General features: G+C 44.6%; 1 protein-coding gene across 9 annotated transcripts; it reads left to right on the top strand.

The window, feature by feature from the left end:
- Positions 1-21: 21 nt before the first annotated feature.
- Positions 22-12,052, top strand: LOC128804155 (uncharacterized). 9 transcript variants are annotated; one of them, XR_008435954.1, is made up of 7 exons: positions 31-214; positions 2,213-2,314; positions 7,331-7,387; positions 8,193-8,546; positions 8,719-8,839; positions 11,165-11,222; positions 11,566-12,052. XR_008435954.1 is itself a non-coding variant. In XM_053971703.1 (6 exons), the coding sequence occupies exons 3-6, from the start codon at positions 7,351-7,353 to the stop codon at positions 11,771-11,773; spliced, it is 441 nt and encodes a 146-aa protein (XP_053827678.1). In that variant the 5' UTR covers positions 22-214; positions 2,213-2,314; positions 7,331-7,350; the 3' UTR covers positions 11,774-12,052. The 9 variants fall into 9 exon arrangements, 7 of the variants coding, with proteins under 7 accessions (XP_053827678.1, XP_053827679.1, XP_053827675.1 ...); XR_008435953.1 differs by having other exon boundaries at positions 33-214; positions 8,634-8,839; XM_053971703.1 differs by lacking the exon at positions 8,719-8,839 and having other exon boundaries at positions 22-214; positions 8,409-8,546.
- The last annotated feature ends 5,344 nt before the right edge of the window (positions 12,053-17,396 follow it).

Genomic DNA, 17,396 nt, shown 5'->3' on the forward strand with positions numbered 1-17,396 from the left:
TAGAATAGAATAGAACCCCAACAGAACCCCAACAGACCCCCAAGGGAACATGCAGGGGTGGGGGGTCAACAGCCCAGCAAAACAGCGACAAGAAGAGTCCCAACAACACCCAGGGACACTGAGGACAAAGAGGGTGCCCCAGGCACCTCCCAGCCAGCAGATCTCTGCCTGGTCCTTGTGGCGAGGAGTCGCCTGGATATTCCTGCCCGAAGAGGTAAGCCTGTTCTGTGACATCTGTGCAGGGTTTGATGGGGACAAAGCTTTTTTTGTGTCTGTCAGATGCTGCTTAACTATTTATCCCCCATATATCCTTGTTGGACCCAAATTTGCTGTTCTCCTTTCCTGGTTTCCCTTTCACGTGGGAGATGAAAACCAAACCCCTGATGGGAAAAAAACTCATCCTAGATGGGAGTTAGGAAGGAAGGAGGAGGAGAAAGCTGCAGGATGCCCCAAGGCCCATCACTTCCCTGCAGCAGGCAGGGGTAGAGACACAAGAATGGGTAATGGGAAGTGGAGGGACACAGAGCCAACCTCCTCCTTCAGCCCTCCAAGCATCCCTGAGATCAGACTTCCCTGAGATGTAGGAACAACAATTAGCCAGACCATGCTATAACATACCTTAATAAAAATTAAAAACAGAAAGGAAAAATTAAGAAAAACATTATCAAACATTCATTGAGCCAATCCTTGTGAGAGCTGGAGTCAGTGCACCCTCTACCCACTCCTCTCTGGCTGCAGATACTGCCGCAGACCCTCCGGCTGGCAGGCCCTAGAAATGGCACATGGAGACAACACATCCTGGCTGGTAGCTTCGTGCCAAGGTGCCTATGAACAGGGCACAGGCAAGAGGTTTTTAAGGCATCTGGTAGGACTGTGCCTCAGCAGGGTCCGTGCTGACAGCATTGTCCCTTGGCATCTTTCTCATTCTCCAAGTTGTCTTCATAAACAATATTCACATTCCTTTATCTCTTTATTTTCTTCATCATAAACTTCTACTTCAGAACTTGTAGTTTTAATAGACAGTTCTGTGAGTATATGTATTTTTACCTTTGACTTAACATAACATTAAGATATTTTTACCTTTGATTTAATGTAACATTAAGATGTGCAGCATAAATAAGAGGCTCATAAGGATAGTTTATTCCATCAGGGTAAGGAGGAGATACCAGAGAGCTTCTCAGCTCTCTCTCAGCACAACTGCCTCTGTATAATTGTGATTTTTTTTCTGCTCTAAACCTACAGCTGTTGTAGTTACTCGGTATCACTGCAAATTTACACCACTGGCATTTGACTGGGTGCATTGTGACTATGACCTTTAATTCTACATTTAGGGGCCAATGGATTAGTTATGCATTATTTGCTACCTCTTAGAAATGCTCCTTCTCATCTCTACTAAAATATTTGGCTGCTGCAGAGGGCAGGACAAAAGGCAGCAGAGTTGGGGTCCCCTTTTACACTGCAGGACATGAGGCAGGAGAGACTGTCCTGCCAAAAGTCCTTTGCATGGATGAAAGGATCAGGTTCTGCAAACCAATATGAGGAAAAATGTTTCTACCTGCAGTTTGCTGCAGTGTTAGAAATCAAAACCAGAGCCAGCAGTAACTTCAGCTCTGTGTTACCCAGAGCCAAACTCAATAAATCCCCAACATTGCTGTCAGATGAGTCCTTTACTCTTCCAGAGCATGAAAGAGACAGAACCACTGGCAGTTAATTGGGGATTTCTGTGCTCTCAGACAGTCTAACTTCAGACCACTTCTTGTGTCTCACACCACAATCCCAGTACACACACTAACAACCATGATTTATGGCTGGAGCTGCTTTGCTTTACTGTGTAGTGCAATTGCTGTGCTCTTGAAGTGCCAGGCTTTCTGAAGAGCATTCATGGACTCTACTCCTCAGCTGTGTGTCCTGTCTGCTCTGTGGCCCAGGCAATGGCAACTGCCAAAGTCAGGTTTTAAATCCCAACAGCAGAGGTTGGTAGTCTGATTCTGCATACTCCTCTTAAGCTGATTATGCTTACATGTTACAGAATAAATGGGTTCCATTCTTAATTGTGGGTGTTACTGGTTACAAGCAGAGGCAGCTGGTTCTTATCCCTGCACCTGCAGAGCTAGCATGATCTTTAAAACCTTGAGGCTGAGTGAATTCTCTGGAGCCTGGATCTTCACATATTTGCCATATATGTCTCTAAGCCTACTAATGGCCACTGCAGGTTACAGAGAGGTAATCAGCCACCCAGCTAGAGTCAACGTCACTTCTATGGTGAGAACCAGGCTTTTGGATGCATCCCTTCAAATGGAAAGACGCTGCTGAGGTGAGCATTGCTGGCTCTTCTGGTGCTTACAGGACAGGTAGGATGCAAAAGCTGCACAACAGGAGACCACTCCAGAAGCTTCTGTGTGATTTACAGTGACCAATTGCTTTCCAAATATCTTTCAAAGTGCAAAGTACAGAAACAGAGTTAAAGAGATTGTTTTCTCTACAAGAGTTGTGGTTATAACGCAGAATTTGGAGACCTACTCTGTACACAGCTGCAATGGCAGAAACAGATGAAACAACCTTCTTGCTTTCAATAGGCTTGTTTGGCAATTAAAGTGCATAAATTTTGGGGTTTTTTAGAGAGATATATCTTCTACTGCATTATGTTATAGATATGAATGTACATAATGTGTGTAATAATAACAACAGTACTGTGTGTATAATGTGCACACTACTCTCCTTGAGTCTGTAAATATTTGCACACCTCTATGTATACATACACAAACATATCTGCCTCCTTAGCATTTAAGGAAGTGTGGAGTCCACCACCCCAACCTGCCCTTGGTGTGTGGTGTTAGGGTATAGCTCTGTGCATCACAGCACCTGTGGTGCCAGCAGGTCCCTCTGCCCCAACAAAATGGGGAGACTGCAGTGCTGCTTTATGGGAGATCCCAGTCCCTGCTGGACCGTGGGTCTGACAGCTCCTGACATCAGCTATTGCATTGGAAAGTCCTGCCAGAAAGTCACATCTAAACAAAGTCGAGGCACTGTCAGATGCCTTTCATTGCAGCAGGCTATAAACTAGGAGATTACAAATCCCATAGGATCAAGCAGGCATTGCTTAGAGGGAAAGATTCCCTCTACCAGCACAAATATCTTGAAGATTGCAATGGAAAGCAGAGGCTGACTAAACTCTTATTTACATAGTATTCTCTCCAGACCTGCTGTGGTGCAGAAATTTTACTGCAATGTCTGTGTATGGCTGTCTCTCTAGTCTTGTGTACACAGCACTCATCTACCTTTTGGGATATGTGCAGGGGTCTTACAATAGGAATTAATTTAGTTGACATTTTGCAGTATGACGCAGAGTTTAATTCTCATTTGATGGCATTGCACTCTCTGTCTTTTGCCTCTGCCTGGGGAGTTGCAGATGTGCAAATAAAACCATTTCCACTGAGATGATCCTACAGGGAAGGCGTTGTCTCTTTTGCAGCACCCTGCAGAGCTGCCTGGATACTGGGTCCCACCAGGTGCTGTCAGCGAAAGAGCTTGACAGTATTTTCCTGGCCATCCTTCCCCCCAGTGGGGAACCCCAATCCAAGTGATGTAGTCACAGAAAGGGTCCAGTCAGCTTGATTCTTAATGGGGGATGATGGGACAGCTCAGAGTAAGGAAAACAAGTCTTTGATGGTGAGGCTGGCAGTTGTGGTGGGAATACACGTGGGGCTGGGCAGCTCAGTTTGCCAGCCTCACCTTGCTCAGGGAAGTGCCACGGGATGGAGACGGCAGGAGGTGCTGGTGTGGCCTCCTCTGGACATATCCAGCCTGGCTGTGTCTGAAAGCACAGCACTGGCGGCCTGTGAGATGAAGCACGACAGCAAGAGCTAAAGAAATGTCGGGGTAGCAGCGCCAGAGAGGCAATTCCACCGTTATTAACACAAACACAGCCATCGCTCTGCCTTTGTCTCCCGATGAATCAGAGGAAATTGCCTCCTGAGCCCTTCGCCTTCCAGATACTTCAGCTGTGTTTTGTTCCTCTAAGATTCAAATATTCTGACTAGATTTCAGCATATTATTATGAGAACAGAAGAGCTATAGATTAAGTAAAGCTTCACAGAGGAAATAGCCAGTAAATGTTGCTTTGAATTCTCTTGCTTTTTATGACAAACTCTGATGTCAGGGATAGATATGGCTTTGGAGATGTGTTGCAGTGCTGCAGATGTGTTTGTGAGTACTTAGTGACAATTTCCTGTGACATTGCAGTGGGCAGCTTACCATCATCTATGAGATTTTTAAACCTGCCTTTTTGATGTAACTGATCTGTTTAATGCCAGTCCACATGAACTCTGAGCTTGCAAAACCAAGAGCACTCTTCTTTGTATACCAGTCCTATCTGGCCAGATTAGCAAAATGTTCTATTTGCATTTTGCAAAATGTTGGAATTTGTAACAAAAATATGCATTAGGTCAAGTGAAAAATGTGACAGTTTGATATCAAAATCCCAGAATTGTTCATGATGGAGAGGGTGAGGCAAACTTCCAAAGCAGGAATATTTAATTTTGGCACTTTCAAAATGTGGCATTCCATCCCTCTAATTTGCCATGGTCTTTTTGTTTCAAGCATTTCTTCTGATGAAAAGAAGCATGCAAACAAAAAACCCCACTCCATATTTAGAATTCAATAAAATACTTCATTTGATCCTCTTCAGTTTCTTTGAAAAGTTCAACATGAACACTCAAGTGCTGCATTCCTTCAAACTGTGTGGAAGCTGCTGATCTGGGAGTTGTGCAGCTTTGATGTTCCAAGTGCTAAGAGGGTACTATAAAAGCTGCTGTAATTCAGATTATTCAGTGGGACCGTCCTGATGGGTGTGAAACCTCAATCTGGCAGGTACAGTACAAGAACAGAGACAGAAATTGTCTGTCCTGAGGGCTTTACCCTCCTGATCTATGAATCCCATAGGGTCAGGTATCTATTTTTGCACGGAGTGACGCAAAGAGAATGGGATAATCCATTCAAAACATTTTTCCTCCACGCTTCTTGTGTGAGGTGATTTTTCTCTTTTGTTTTGGACAAAGTCAGGATAGGAAGGGTGGCAAGGCAACATAGACAAGCTGCATATGAAGGATGAGATCCTACCCTTGGGCACTGCTGCTGCTGCTGCTGCTGCATGGGGCCAGGCAGGGAGCTAAACCCTCAGGTTCACGGCTTGTGCTCTTCCACTGGGTTTCAGAAATGCTCAGCTCAGTTGTGTTTTTATTTATTCCAATTCTCCCTTTTCAAGGTTTCAAGAGAAAATATTTTAAAAGCCTTACTAATAATACATTATAAAACATGCTTTAAAACATTCATGAAGAGGGAGAGTTCAAGGAGAGCAGTCAGTGTTAAGCGATGCTGGTGTGCAGGGACACGCGTGGGACACAGTGATGTACACTGTGCACAGACACGAGGCCAGGACAGCCCTTGCCACACAGACATTGTGAAAGTGGCACCAGCTTGCCCCAGAGCACACTCAGAGCTTGCCCAGATCTGTGCACTGCAGTCCCAGGCAAATGGCAATTACAGGGCATTGCAGCAGGGACACAGGTGGTCCTGAGTTGATGGAAGACACGGCCAAAACTGCCAGGATAGATTTGACTTCCAAGCACAAGGTGGAGAAACACAATTATTACCCTCTGCTTGGCAGTGGTGAGGCACATCTGGAATGCTGTGTCTTGTCTGGGGCTCCCCAGTGTGAGAGACAACGTACTGGAGCAAAATGTCATCAAGACATGTAGAGGATGGAGCTTATGTGCACAAGAGGTGGTCGAGAGAAATGGGTCTGTTCAGCTTGGAGGAGAAAATACTCAAGTACCTCTCATTGCTGCCTGAAGCTGCTAAGTGAGAGGGTGAGGACAAAACAGACTTCTCAGAGCTGCACTTTGGTGGGATAAGGGACAACAGATACATACTGGAGTACGGGAAATTCCAATTAAATATTAGCAAAAAATATTTTCAGCATAAGGGTGGTTAAATATTGGAGTTGGAAAGGTTGCAGAATCTTAGCTTTTGGAAATACTTAAAATTTGCCTAGGCAAAAACCCAAGGACTCTGATCTAGTAGACTTGCTTTGAGTAGAGTCCTGGACCCTGGTGACCTCCAGAGGCACCTTCCAGCCCTGCTTGTTCTACAGCTCTGTGACCACAAAAACTCAGCAGGGAAAGTAGAATGACAGCAGTACAAAGATCATCAGAGCTAATGACATAGAGATGTCTTAAAGTATGATTAAGAAGCAAAGGGATCTTAAAAGTCTGTTACTAGAGAAATAGCAGAATTGTTCATGAAAGGCAGAAATTACAGACTTTTCCAAAACTAGCTCCCTAAGGAGATTAAAATTAAGCAACATAATTAGATTACATGATAATAAGCTGCTTTGTGTCCCAGCAATGAAAGATGCAGTGTAAAGCTAGGTTCTTCACAATCAGGTGTTGCCAGCTAATCTAGACCAAAGAGTAGTAAGAGAAACCTTTGAGGGTCTTTCTGGGTCATTTGCAATCAATTTTCACCATTACCTGGATCAGAAAGAAAGTTCCAGAAAATTGAAAAGAAAATTATCCCAAGAGAAGGATAAGAGGAGAATTAAAGGTCATCCTTAATGTGAATTCAACACTCAGTTAGGGAATATGGCTTTTGCCAGACCAGCTAACTCAGTGATTTCTTTTAATGAGATATTGTACAAGATTGAACGACGAAGGTAAAAATACTGATACCCCCGTACATGTTCTTCTCTGTAGCACTTGAGCTCATTGTGTCAGGCATTTGTTTTACACAAGTAAACCAGTTTAGCCTTGTGGATTTAAACATGCTAAACACTGTGTCTCAGACTTACAGCCTTCAGTACAAGAAATGGTAACAAAGGACCATTTCCAGAGCACCTCAAAAACAGCCCTGGCTGGGACCTTGCCTGGGCAGCGTTGTCACCTTGGACAGTGCTGTGCCACTCCTGCTCGGCCCACGCCTACTCTCTTCTCAGAAATTATTCCACTGGGGAAGCCCAGCCGAGGGGTGAGGAGCATGTCCTGCTGAGCCATCCCAAGGGCACCTGCAGTGCCTGAGGGTGAGTGTGTCTGTGGGCTCCCACAGCACTGGCAGAGACCCCTCTGCCGAGGGCAATGGAAGGGTTTGGGTCTTCTGCATTGATGAAACGCCTGGAAACAGCCATCTAAGTTTGCAGTCAGATAGAGCAGAGGAGCTTCATGCCTGATGGGAATTGACAGGGAGGGGAAGGCCAGAAAAGAGGAGGTTGTGAAGCACTAGTTCTGCCAAACTAACCTTATTATTTTTCCCTCCTTTATCTTTTGACATTAAACAGATTGAGTGGGAGAACGGAAGATGCAGACACAATTAAGCAGATACTGCAAACAGGAGGGTGAGTTGCTTTTTATGGCTAGTTTATGTTTCAGACACACAACTATACAGAATAATGCAATAAGAAAAAACATGCAGTATTTACCCTGGGTTTATTCTCTGCAGGTCCTCTGAGAGCTGCTTTTGTTTGTCTTTATTTAATTGGCATGGTCGGATGGCCACCAGCAGGTCCAATTAAACAGATTCAATAGATTCCACTGTACATTTTATTTTTTTTCTCCATCAGTGTGTAGCAAAAACTGTCCAAAATAATTTGTCTGAGTACTAGTAATGAATATAAAGTGCACTCGATTCCAGCCTGCACACAGTAAGTTTCAGCTGTACAGCATTTTACAGCCAAAGCAAACTGGGTTACTAATGAAATCACTGATGCAATCTTTAGTACAGCCTTAGTGGGGAAGAGAGTAGTGTGTTATGATACGAGATATTTGGTTGCTCGACTTTGCTCAATATATGAAACATAGAGAAGCATTATGTCATCCTTTGTAGCTATCTTAAGTTTTTGCCTTAAGTGTTAGGTGGGAACAATTTAAGAAAATCCCACCAAGAGGACCTGAGCATGCCCTTAATATCAGGTATTTGTTTAAGTGCTTTGTTGAATTGGTGCCTAGTAGATCCTCTTGAAAAGAAAGTGATTTTCAATCTAATAAGGTTATCTTAGTGTGAACATTTTAACTACATCAATCAATATGCCCATCAGGAGTAAATGACTAATGGGATTTTTCTTTTCTTTCCTTCTTTGTTACAAGAATGATGAATTGACTTTGCCTGTTGCTAAAGATTCTCATCTCCTTAATGCATTGCAGATATGTTTAATGGACACAGGCTGTCAGGGTCTTGCAGTAACCAGTTCCAACCAAAAATATTTCCCCTTCGGATTTGGTCATCACATCCCAGTTCTGCTCTCACAGTGGAAAATTTGAAAAGGCTGGAAGAGGAATATGTGGCTTCTAAAGAAGCCTTCAAACTGCAGAGAATGCAAGATTATGTTGAGCAGACTAATCTTGCTTTCTTCCACAAAGAAACAGCTAGGAGAACCAGCAGAGATTTTGTCTGTGATGCAGAGCCTGAAGAAGCCTCCTTACCCCTTCCTGCTAAACAAGCAAAAATTGCAATGGAGTTTCCTGAAATACTTCTGAAGAAAGAAGAGATATTGACAGGTATTTTTGAGCAATCTGTTTCAGAGAAGGAGAAAGAATAAGTCAGCTGTTCTAAAGCTTTCCTACATTGTTCTCTGCATATCATAGAATCATAGAATGAATCATCGTTGAATGGTTTGGGTTGGAAGAGACCTTGAAGATCATCTCAATCCAACCCCTCTGCCATGGGCAGGGACACCTTCCACTACACCAGGTTGCTCAGAGCTCCATCCAACCCTGCCTTGAACAATTCCAGGGATGAGGCATCAACAACTTTTCTGGACAACATGTGCCAGCGTCTCACCACCCTCACAGTAAAGAATTTCCTCCTAACACCTAATATAAGTCTCCCCTCCTTCGATTTAAAACCATTCCCCCTTGTTTTGTCACTATCTGACCATTAAAAAGTCATTCTCCTGCTTTTTTTATAAGCCTCCTTTAAGTACTGAAAGACCTCTAGCACAGTGTCCCTGGAGCCTTCTCTTTTCCATACTGAACAACCCCAACTCTCTCAGCATGTCTTCATAGGATAGAACCATCTGTTTTCTTTTTGTCTGGATCAGAGTTGCTGTATTGCATGTAAATGGCAGCAAATTAATATGAGACAGTTACCTCTCTTATAAGACTCTTCAAGCTCTGTTTACTTCAGACAGATAAATAGATAGACAGGTAGATATATACATCTCCTTCTTTTAATAGCATTTGACAGCTCCTTAAGAAACCCAGCCAGGATAGGGTCAGAGCTGCCCCCTGCGAGTGGGTGAGGAAGGGACAAGTGGCTCATCAAAAGCCACTGGGGGGGGACAACACAGCTGTCCTGGGGAACCACAGCCAGCTGCCTACACAGGGAGAGTCTGGCTTTCTGCAGCACAGACTGGATCACAAACTGGGGTCCAGGTGGAACAGCTTGGCATTATCCTAGGTCTAAACAATTTTTTTGGAGGAAAGATCGGACTTTTTCCGTTAATTCTTCTTTGAACGTAGCATGAGCAGGAATTCTGCCTGCTATAGAAGAGCCCCTGGCACAGCCAGCATGAAAGAGCCAGGCTATTCCTTGAAGTAAAGGGTTACCTATTTCCTAAGGAATTCATGCATTGGTCCTCCTTGGGGGTTATCAACAGAAGTATTTTGTGCTCACTTTTGCATTTTTCTGAATGCAAATTTGCCAGCTCCTAAAAATGAGAAAAATAAACTGTTCACACATGTAAGGTTAATGTTTTAAAGAGCTTTCCACGTGAAATCAAGTATTCTTATCAGGAATACATGTTAGCTGCATCCTTGAGGACAAGCCTATCCTGGCAAGAGGCTGAGAGTCTGAAACCACCACAAAAGACAGGCAGCAAATACATGCAGAAACCTCTCTCAGTGCTATCCTAGGCAGTAATTTCTTGGATTTGCCTATCACAATTAAAATTCAGGTGATATATGAAGTTTATTTCAGTAGATAGTATGTAGACACAGGAAAATTTACCAAGGAAAGTCAAGCATGGGAATGCCTCATTAGGGGACCAGTGTCAACATTTAATATGTCTTCAAGAATTTGCACTCTACAGTGGTTCATGGGGATTTTTTGGCTTCTTTTGATTGCTTTTCATTCTTTTTTGTCTTTCATAAGAGTGGCTTATGTAATCTGAGCAGTAACTTGCATTTCAATGCTTTTTCTGGCTCCCTGACATAGCTATCTATACCTCTCTGTTTTTTACCATGTGTCTTACTCTTCCAAATTTTCTTTTCTACCATCTCCTCTGCCACCCTACTGCCCTTCCCAAATGCATCCTTGTCCACCCTCTTTCCCCAGAACCCCGTGTGTCCACAGGCACCTCTCCTCTCTCCCACTTCCTTCTGCATATATCTGCCCTAAATCTCTTCCCTCTGTCTCCTCTGATTTTTTGGAAATAAGACCACTTGGTACAGAGACACTGAGGTAGGTTGCATAAGAGCTGTATGACCTGACAGAGCGCATGAGACAAGGCAAGAGGTACAAATGACCCAGCAGGGGTGGGCTGTAACAGATGCCAGGCCTGCTGTGCTCAGCACAAAGAGGGAAATGTGCAGCCTGTGGCCACTGAATTAAGGCAAACCTGGAGGAGAAAAGGTGCTGTTCTGGCAGCAAATCCCACAAGGCACCACACCTGGTTGTACAACATGTTTGGTCCAAAATCACCATTTTGGGTTCACTCCTCGTTCTTGCAGCACCATGACCTCCCCAGTCCTCTTCGCGCCATCGCTGCTGTGCAGCCACAGGGAAGGTAAAGCACCCATGGGAATATGCCCTTCCAAAGTCTCTAAAATCAGGAGACCCAAGCTGTTTACAGAGGAAACCTGAACAGAAAGGCAAAGTAAATTAGCTTGTTACTCTTGCCACATCCTCTGCAAAATCTGCCCTTAGTCTCCAGCAACTTTTTTTATGGTTCATTTTCAGGAGCTTTTTCTTTGCTCGCCCTCAATTTATTATACCATTAAAACCAATGGGAAAAAATGTTCCTCATTAAGGTGAGAAGGTTTTATCTGAAATACAAAATAATGAAATGGCAAGAAATCTCAGGGCAGGAAAAAAAAAACCCCAACCAACCCGCTGTTCTACACAAAAAGAGGATCTTTTTTTTATTTTTAAAGAAAACTCTTTCTCTCCTCTTCAGCACCAGCAACATATTCTCCATCAGCTCAGCCCACAGGACCTGTGCCAAAGGAATCCAGGTAAGCAGAGTAATTGGTAACATTTTTCTGTACAATTCAGTCACGTTAGGCTGTATTTATGCCATACACAGGCAAGCAGCAGGAACACTGAGCAACTGGAAATTTACAGTGTGCCTGAGACACTCACAGCCTGGCAGCCTCTGCTGTGCCCTTGCTATCAATAAACTGGAAGTTATGCCTGTCTGAGGGGCTGTCTTTGGGCCCCTCAACATCAGCTGTATTAAAAGGGATGCTGCCAGCCTCTGCAGAGGGGTTTTTAAATTTTTTATCTTATTTTGCTAGACAGATAAATCTTACACGGCATCTCTCAAATCAACCGAGATGTGTGATTTTTATTTTACAGGCTGCTCTTCCAGCTGGGGAAAAAAAATAGGTCTGATTCCCCAGCCACAATAAATCAGCATAATACCACCCTTCCCACCACTGGTGCTGCTGCAGCAACACGGATTTACACCATCTGGAGATGTGGCTCCCTCCTCCCTTCTGCCCGACGTAAACATAGAGACATATCTAATCTTCCTCGCAGAGAGAAGGCAGGGAAAGGAAATTGAACAGACGCTCTTGTGAAGAGGCAAACAAAGACCAAATTCTTTTTAGTGACTTTAAACAGCACTCAGTTCATTAATAACAATCTTTATAGGAATATCCAAATTATTTTTTTTTTAACTTCTTTCTTCCCTTGGCACCAAGGGAAATGGATGCAAGCAGCTGTTTTAGGGAAAGCTGTTACGTTGTTACAGGAACATGCTGCAAGGTGTTTTTTGGATTGTATTTTATAAATAACATTCACAGAAATTGTAAATATGTTATAGATTTTTAATAAATTTAAATGTCCAACACATATAAATAACTGTTCTAAATTCATAGCTTTCATCCTGAAAGAGTGCAGACTCTATTTCTTCCCCAAATTTTGAAAATGTTATGGACTGAAGTAAAACTTCTAATGGCAAATCAAGGGAAATCAGTCTTAAAAGTTTCCTGGCTAAAGTCACTACACGAATGCAAAAAAAAGAGATATTTTCCCACATCTGAAGGTTTGTGAAAAGGCATCCTGCAGTCCAGCTCCCTGCAGGGCTGGCCTGAGCTCTCCTTAAGGGCCTGGCTGGGATTTGGGGTGCATGCAGAGAGCTGCCCACGCACTGCTGAGGCTGCACCCAGCCCCTCATGGGCAGGCAGGTTGCTCACTCTGAGCACATCTCGTTCTCAAGCAAACACCAGCTTGACCCAGGGAGCATCCCAAGTCTCCCACCTACAGCCTGGTCCCAGGAACAGGAGTTTCCATGAGATTTGGGCTTGATACTGGTCCCAGTTAACCTGCACGTAGTCCTCTACTCCTCATGTGCAAGGCAGAGATGATGGCCTTTTACTGCCTCAGGAGGGCTGGCAGAGCAAACACAATGGAAACATCCCCCTATTCCTCATAAGTTTTCATCCACAGATGCATTAATTTGTGTGTGCTCTGCCCAGAATCATTTACAATTCATAGGTAACTAATAAGAAAGCAGTGATGTGTAAAGACCTTGTTGAATTACTAATGGATATAAATAAATAAATAAGATTTTAAACATCCTTCATTCCTTAGCTTGAATCAGATCACAGTCGAGCCCCAAGCAAAGTTTGTTCAGTAATTTATTTTCATTTTTTTTGTGTTTTGTTTTTCTCATTTGCCAAGGTGACAGGTATCTTTAAATTAGTTTATCTCAGGGACTGTAAAAAATTATCCCTACATTACACAGATAGTAGTGGCTGGACACCTTGATAGCTCTGTGTTGTAGGCTCAGAATGATCTTGTACCCTGACTGACAACTTCAGGTGAAAGGAGAGAGTGGAAGGCTGTATGGAAAGCCTCAGCTGCTGCTGTGGTAAAAGAGGGGTGTCCCTGCAAGGTCCCAGTCCAAGTGTGTGCCAAGAGATATCATATTGTCAGCAGAATGGGGGTCACCTGCTGCCATTTGCAGAACTGTGTAAGCTGAGATCAGCAAGAGGGTGATTTTAGGACTGATAAAACCCTGTTTTGTCCAGTGACAAGGAAAGCAGTGAAACCATAGAAAAGTCAGCACCATTGCCACCAATACTCCTTGTCCATTCTGGTGTGCCAGCTACCCTTCTCCTCTGTGCTGTCCTTAGCTTTGTGAGGGCAATTCTTTCCTCTGCTTGCTGCAGAGCTAATTTCACAAGGATAAGTGTCTTTCATGACCTGTGTCCTGAATTCTGTTCCTCTCCTCTTAAGCAGGGTGCCCTCCTGGTAAGCCAGGGCAATGCTAAGCCCCTCACCTGGTAGCCCAGCAGCTGAAGAGCATCATCAAGAGTGCTCTGAGGAAATGTGACCCCAGTCCACCCTGTCAAAGAGCAGGGATTAGCTGATTTTGCTGTGCCATGCCCCTGGAAGGCTGCTGTCCATCACCACCCTAGGCCATCATGCCACAGCTGAGGTGGGAGGATGCCTAGAGGTGCTGAGCATCTCCAGCCTAAGTGTGTCAGCATGGGCTGTCTCAGCCAGCAGAGATGGCCATGACCCAGAATGGAGGACTATTCCAATCTTCAGCTTCTTGATTTTAACAGGCCTCCTCAGGCTGATGGTTCCCTCCCTTTTTGCCTGAAAAGGGGAAATTAATTCACCAGCAGTTCCATGGTGCTGTCAGTCTACCATCAATGTGCAAAAACTTTTCCTCCCCTCCCTGCCTTATGCAACCCTCAGGTTGTGCCTCCTCCTTGCCACCAGTGAGGTGAGCTTCAAGGCCAGCATCTCCTTTTAGGCTAGCACAACTCCTCCATCTCCACACATCCAGGTTTCAAAGGACATTTGAGGGCCTTTTGAACCATTCACAAATGTGATTCAGATCAATCACATTGATTTCCAGGGGCTCATTAGACACCCCAGTGTTTTAGGGGTTCCTGGCATAAGAGTTTCTCCATGAGTGAAGCACAACATTGTCACCAGGCTCTCAGCCCATGAGGGTTTATGAAATGCTTAGCTGGCAAAACAAACAGCATTAACATCTTGGCTACAGTGTTCTGCCAAAAGATAGGCAGGTCATGCTTCAATGCAGATGTCTCAGGGAAAAAAATGTGCAGTGCATTAGAGCTGTGACTCATAGAATAATTATCCTTGTTTCTCATAGTTTATTAATAATTTAAACCCAATCTTGATGTTATTGATCTATCTTTGAATTGGAGATTTATTTCAGATCTGTAGTCACTGAAGCAGTAAATTTAATCCCCCTTTCCTCCCACCCTTCCATCCACTAAACTCACTTTATAACTAAAACATGATGTTTAGGCTGTTTCAGTAACAGCACAGGAGAATAAGAGCTCAGAGGCTGTGGGTGGCAGGAGCAGCCCTAAGCCCACATAATGCCAAGGGAGGGCATATAAGGTTCTGGTTCTAATACATCACTTTGACCAAACCATCCCTTTCACATGGTCTCAGGGATGTCAAAAGGACCAGAAGCTACTTGCTGGCATGTGCATCACAACCAGATCCTGGACCAATTTTGCCTGTTTTCATCTAGATTTGATTACCCATGCCCAGAGTTAACCATCAGTTTTACAGGCATCAGCCCAGCTGTGTATCCCACTCGTACTCTCTGTCACAGATACGAGATCACGGAGGTAAAAGTGCCTGCAACACGTGGGCTGTTGCAGGGCACATAAGCTCTTGGGCCTGATAATAATCTCACTTAAACTGGCAAAAACCTGAAGCAGCTGCCTGGGTGTCCCAGGAGCCTCGTGAGTGTAAAATCCATTTATGTGTGTGAAGGATCAAGCCTAGAGAACTGTAAAGTGAAGACTCCTACAGCAGTGCTCACTGGGCTGTACCATGCATCTGCTGAATTCAATAATACAGCAGCAAGACTTGGCCTTTTAAAAGAAGACAGGAATAGAAAGCAGCATCCTTTATGGCTGTAATGTGCCCAGAAGAGTGATTTTTGTAGGCAAATGAAATACATTTTTTATTAGACCAATTGTAGTGTGCAGTTGGGTAGGAAAATATGTTCCTGGCTGTACCATCTCTTTCTCAGGTCTGGAAGAAAACAAATGTGCCTAAACATGTGTCTTTTCTTTTCCACCTATATTAATGGATACAATTAAATATATTTCCATCCTCTTCCATCCTATCCTTGCTGCTGATCTTAGACCCTGCAGCTGGAACCACAACAAGTGGGGTCTCTTGGCCACCACCGGGGTCCCTGCAGCTATAGAAATGTGTGTGACACGGCCAAGCTGTCACAGACTTGCTCTAAAAATCAAACCTGATGGGTGTCACAAAACAGAGAGGATGTGTTGGTGTGGTTAGTGCTGCAAGTGTGTGCTCTTAGTGTGTCTGGCGTTTCTTGCCCAAGTAGGAGACATTCCTAGAGAAGAACAGCAGGAAAACAAGGCACAGCAAACTTGATGTAGTTTATGTTTTCCAGATGTATCATTTTAATGAAATAGTCACAAAGCTCAGCTTTCCTTGGTTTGGATTTGGGGAAGTTTTGTGTTTCAGTTTATGTTAGCTAAACCTGGAATAAGACCAGGGAAATGCTGCTATTTCTTTAATCCTGCAGGACAAGCGATGGTGCCAGCAGTAGCACATCAGGGTGGAGGTGCTGGGTGTTGCAGAGCTGTTGGAAAGGGAACAAGCCCAGGGAAGTCCATGTCTGGAAATGCTGCTGGATGGCTGGGTCCCTGTGTCACTGGGTCCCACCTGCACTGATGGGACCATTGTCACTGGCAGGTAACAGCTCCTGCAAGGCCCAGGGTCAATGGCATTAGACCTTTCTCTTCTTTGAGGCCTGAGAGCCTTCTTTGGTAAGTTTTCACCTGAAGCCATGAATTCCTGGGAATTGGGGCTTTCCTGCAGTTGGAAAAGAGTGAGCTCTCTTCCTCCCTGTGCTTGGTGAAATATGTGGAGTGAGCAATCGCAGGTACAGGTACCCATCACCAGTGCAAGTCTGTTCTGAGCACCCACCTGTGACAGGAGCAGATTTGGTCTCTAAACACATAACCTCAACTCCCAGTTAAGTCCCACACCAGGCAGTTAGGAGGATGTTTTTAGTACTGAGCAGCCAAGTAGAGAAGTTGAGCACCACTTCAGGGCTTGGTCCCTCCAGAATATGCCATTTAACAGGTCTAGGTCTCACTGCACCCTGGTGAGGTGAGGAAATGTCTTTTGCTGCCCTTCTAGTGTGGGTAACTAGAGAGGTGTGTCCACATCTCTTTCCCCCCAGGCCATGTGCCTCCTACTCCAGCTTGCTTGCTGGAGGTGTCTGGTTCTTGCTGTTGACAATATTAGTCTCCTAACTCGGGTTAAGCTTCACTCAGGGTGTTGACCTTGGGCCCTGGTTCAGCTCACACAGGATGTGTTTGTCTTTCTGGGCTGCGAGTGCACATTGCTGGGTCATGGTGAGTTTCTCCTCTCAACCAACACCCCAAGTCCTTCTCCTCAGGGCTACTCTCAGTCCACTTTCTGTCCACCCTGTATCTGTCCTTAGGGGCTGTCCTGACCCACGTGTGGGACCTTGCACTGGCCTTGTTGAACTGCACGAGTTTCACATGGACCCACCTTTCCAGCCTGTCGAGGTCTCTCTGCATGTCATTTGTCAGGTAGAGAGTGGTTGTCCAAAGCAGAGGATATGCACTGTGATGAAGTCTGCTCCAACATATTCCAGAACAAATACCAGGCAACAGGAGTGACACAACAGTAGAGTCACTGCCTGTGCCACTTCTCTTTGCCCACCCCAAACCTCTCAGTCTCCCATCTCTGGGGTGCAACAGCTTGAAATCTGCAGAGGGAGAATTCCTGGAAATTTGGCTCTGTGCCTTGCCCTGCCCTGCAGCTTGTCCCAGCAGTCCTACTTTTGCTTGCCAGGCATTTGTATAAATAGGATTAACATCCACAGTTACAGTTAGCTAGGTTGCAAATTACACAGGCTATCAAGGCTCGTGCTTCAGGGCATACACTGATTACCATCAGAGGGACAAAAATGAGTTTTTCCAATAACAGAATATTGCATGATTGACTGGGAACATTACAGGGCAGAGTGGATTAGCCTTTGCCATCAGTATCAGTTATATGTCATTACCACATCAAAGCACCAGCCCGCTCCCATTCAGGCAGCTGTGTCTCGAGGAGCAGGGCTGGTTGTTAAACCCGACACAGATTTGGAAGCCGTTTATAAAATGTGCCTC

This window comes from Vidua macroura, chromosome 2 (genome assembly GCF_024509145.1).
Source record: "Vidua macroura isolate BioBank_ID:100142 chromosome 2, ASM2450914v1, whole genome shotgun sequence".
Lineage (NCBI taxonomy): Eukaryota > Metazoa > Chordata > Aves > Passeriformes > Viduidae > Vidua > Vidua macroura.

What these genes read in the sequence shown, in the direction of transcription:
- LOC128804155 (XM_053971700.1), top strand. Translation starts at nt 7,351, where the DNA reads ATGCAGACACAATTAAGCAGATACTGCAAACAGGAGG. An exon ending in GAAAGAAGAGATATTGACAG is followed by an intron (nt 8,547 to 11,164) that starts GTATTTTTGAGC and finishes TCTCCTCTTCAG; the next exon opens with CACCAGCAACATATTCTCCA. An exon ending in CCTGTGCCAAAGGAATCCAG is followed by an intron (nt 11,223 to 11,565) that starts GTAAGCAGAGTA and finishes TTTATTTTACAG; the next exon opens with GCTGCTCTTCCAGCTGGGGA.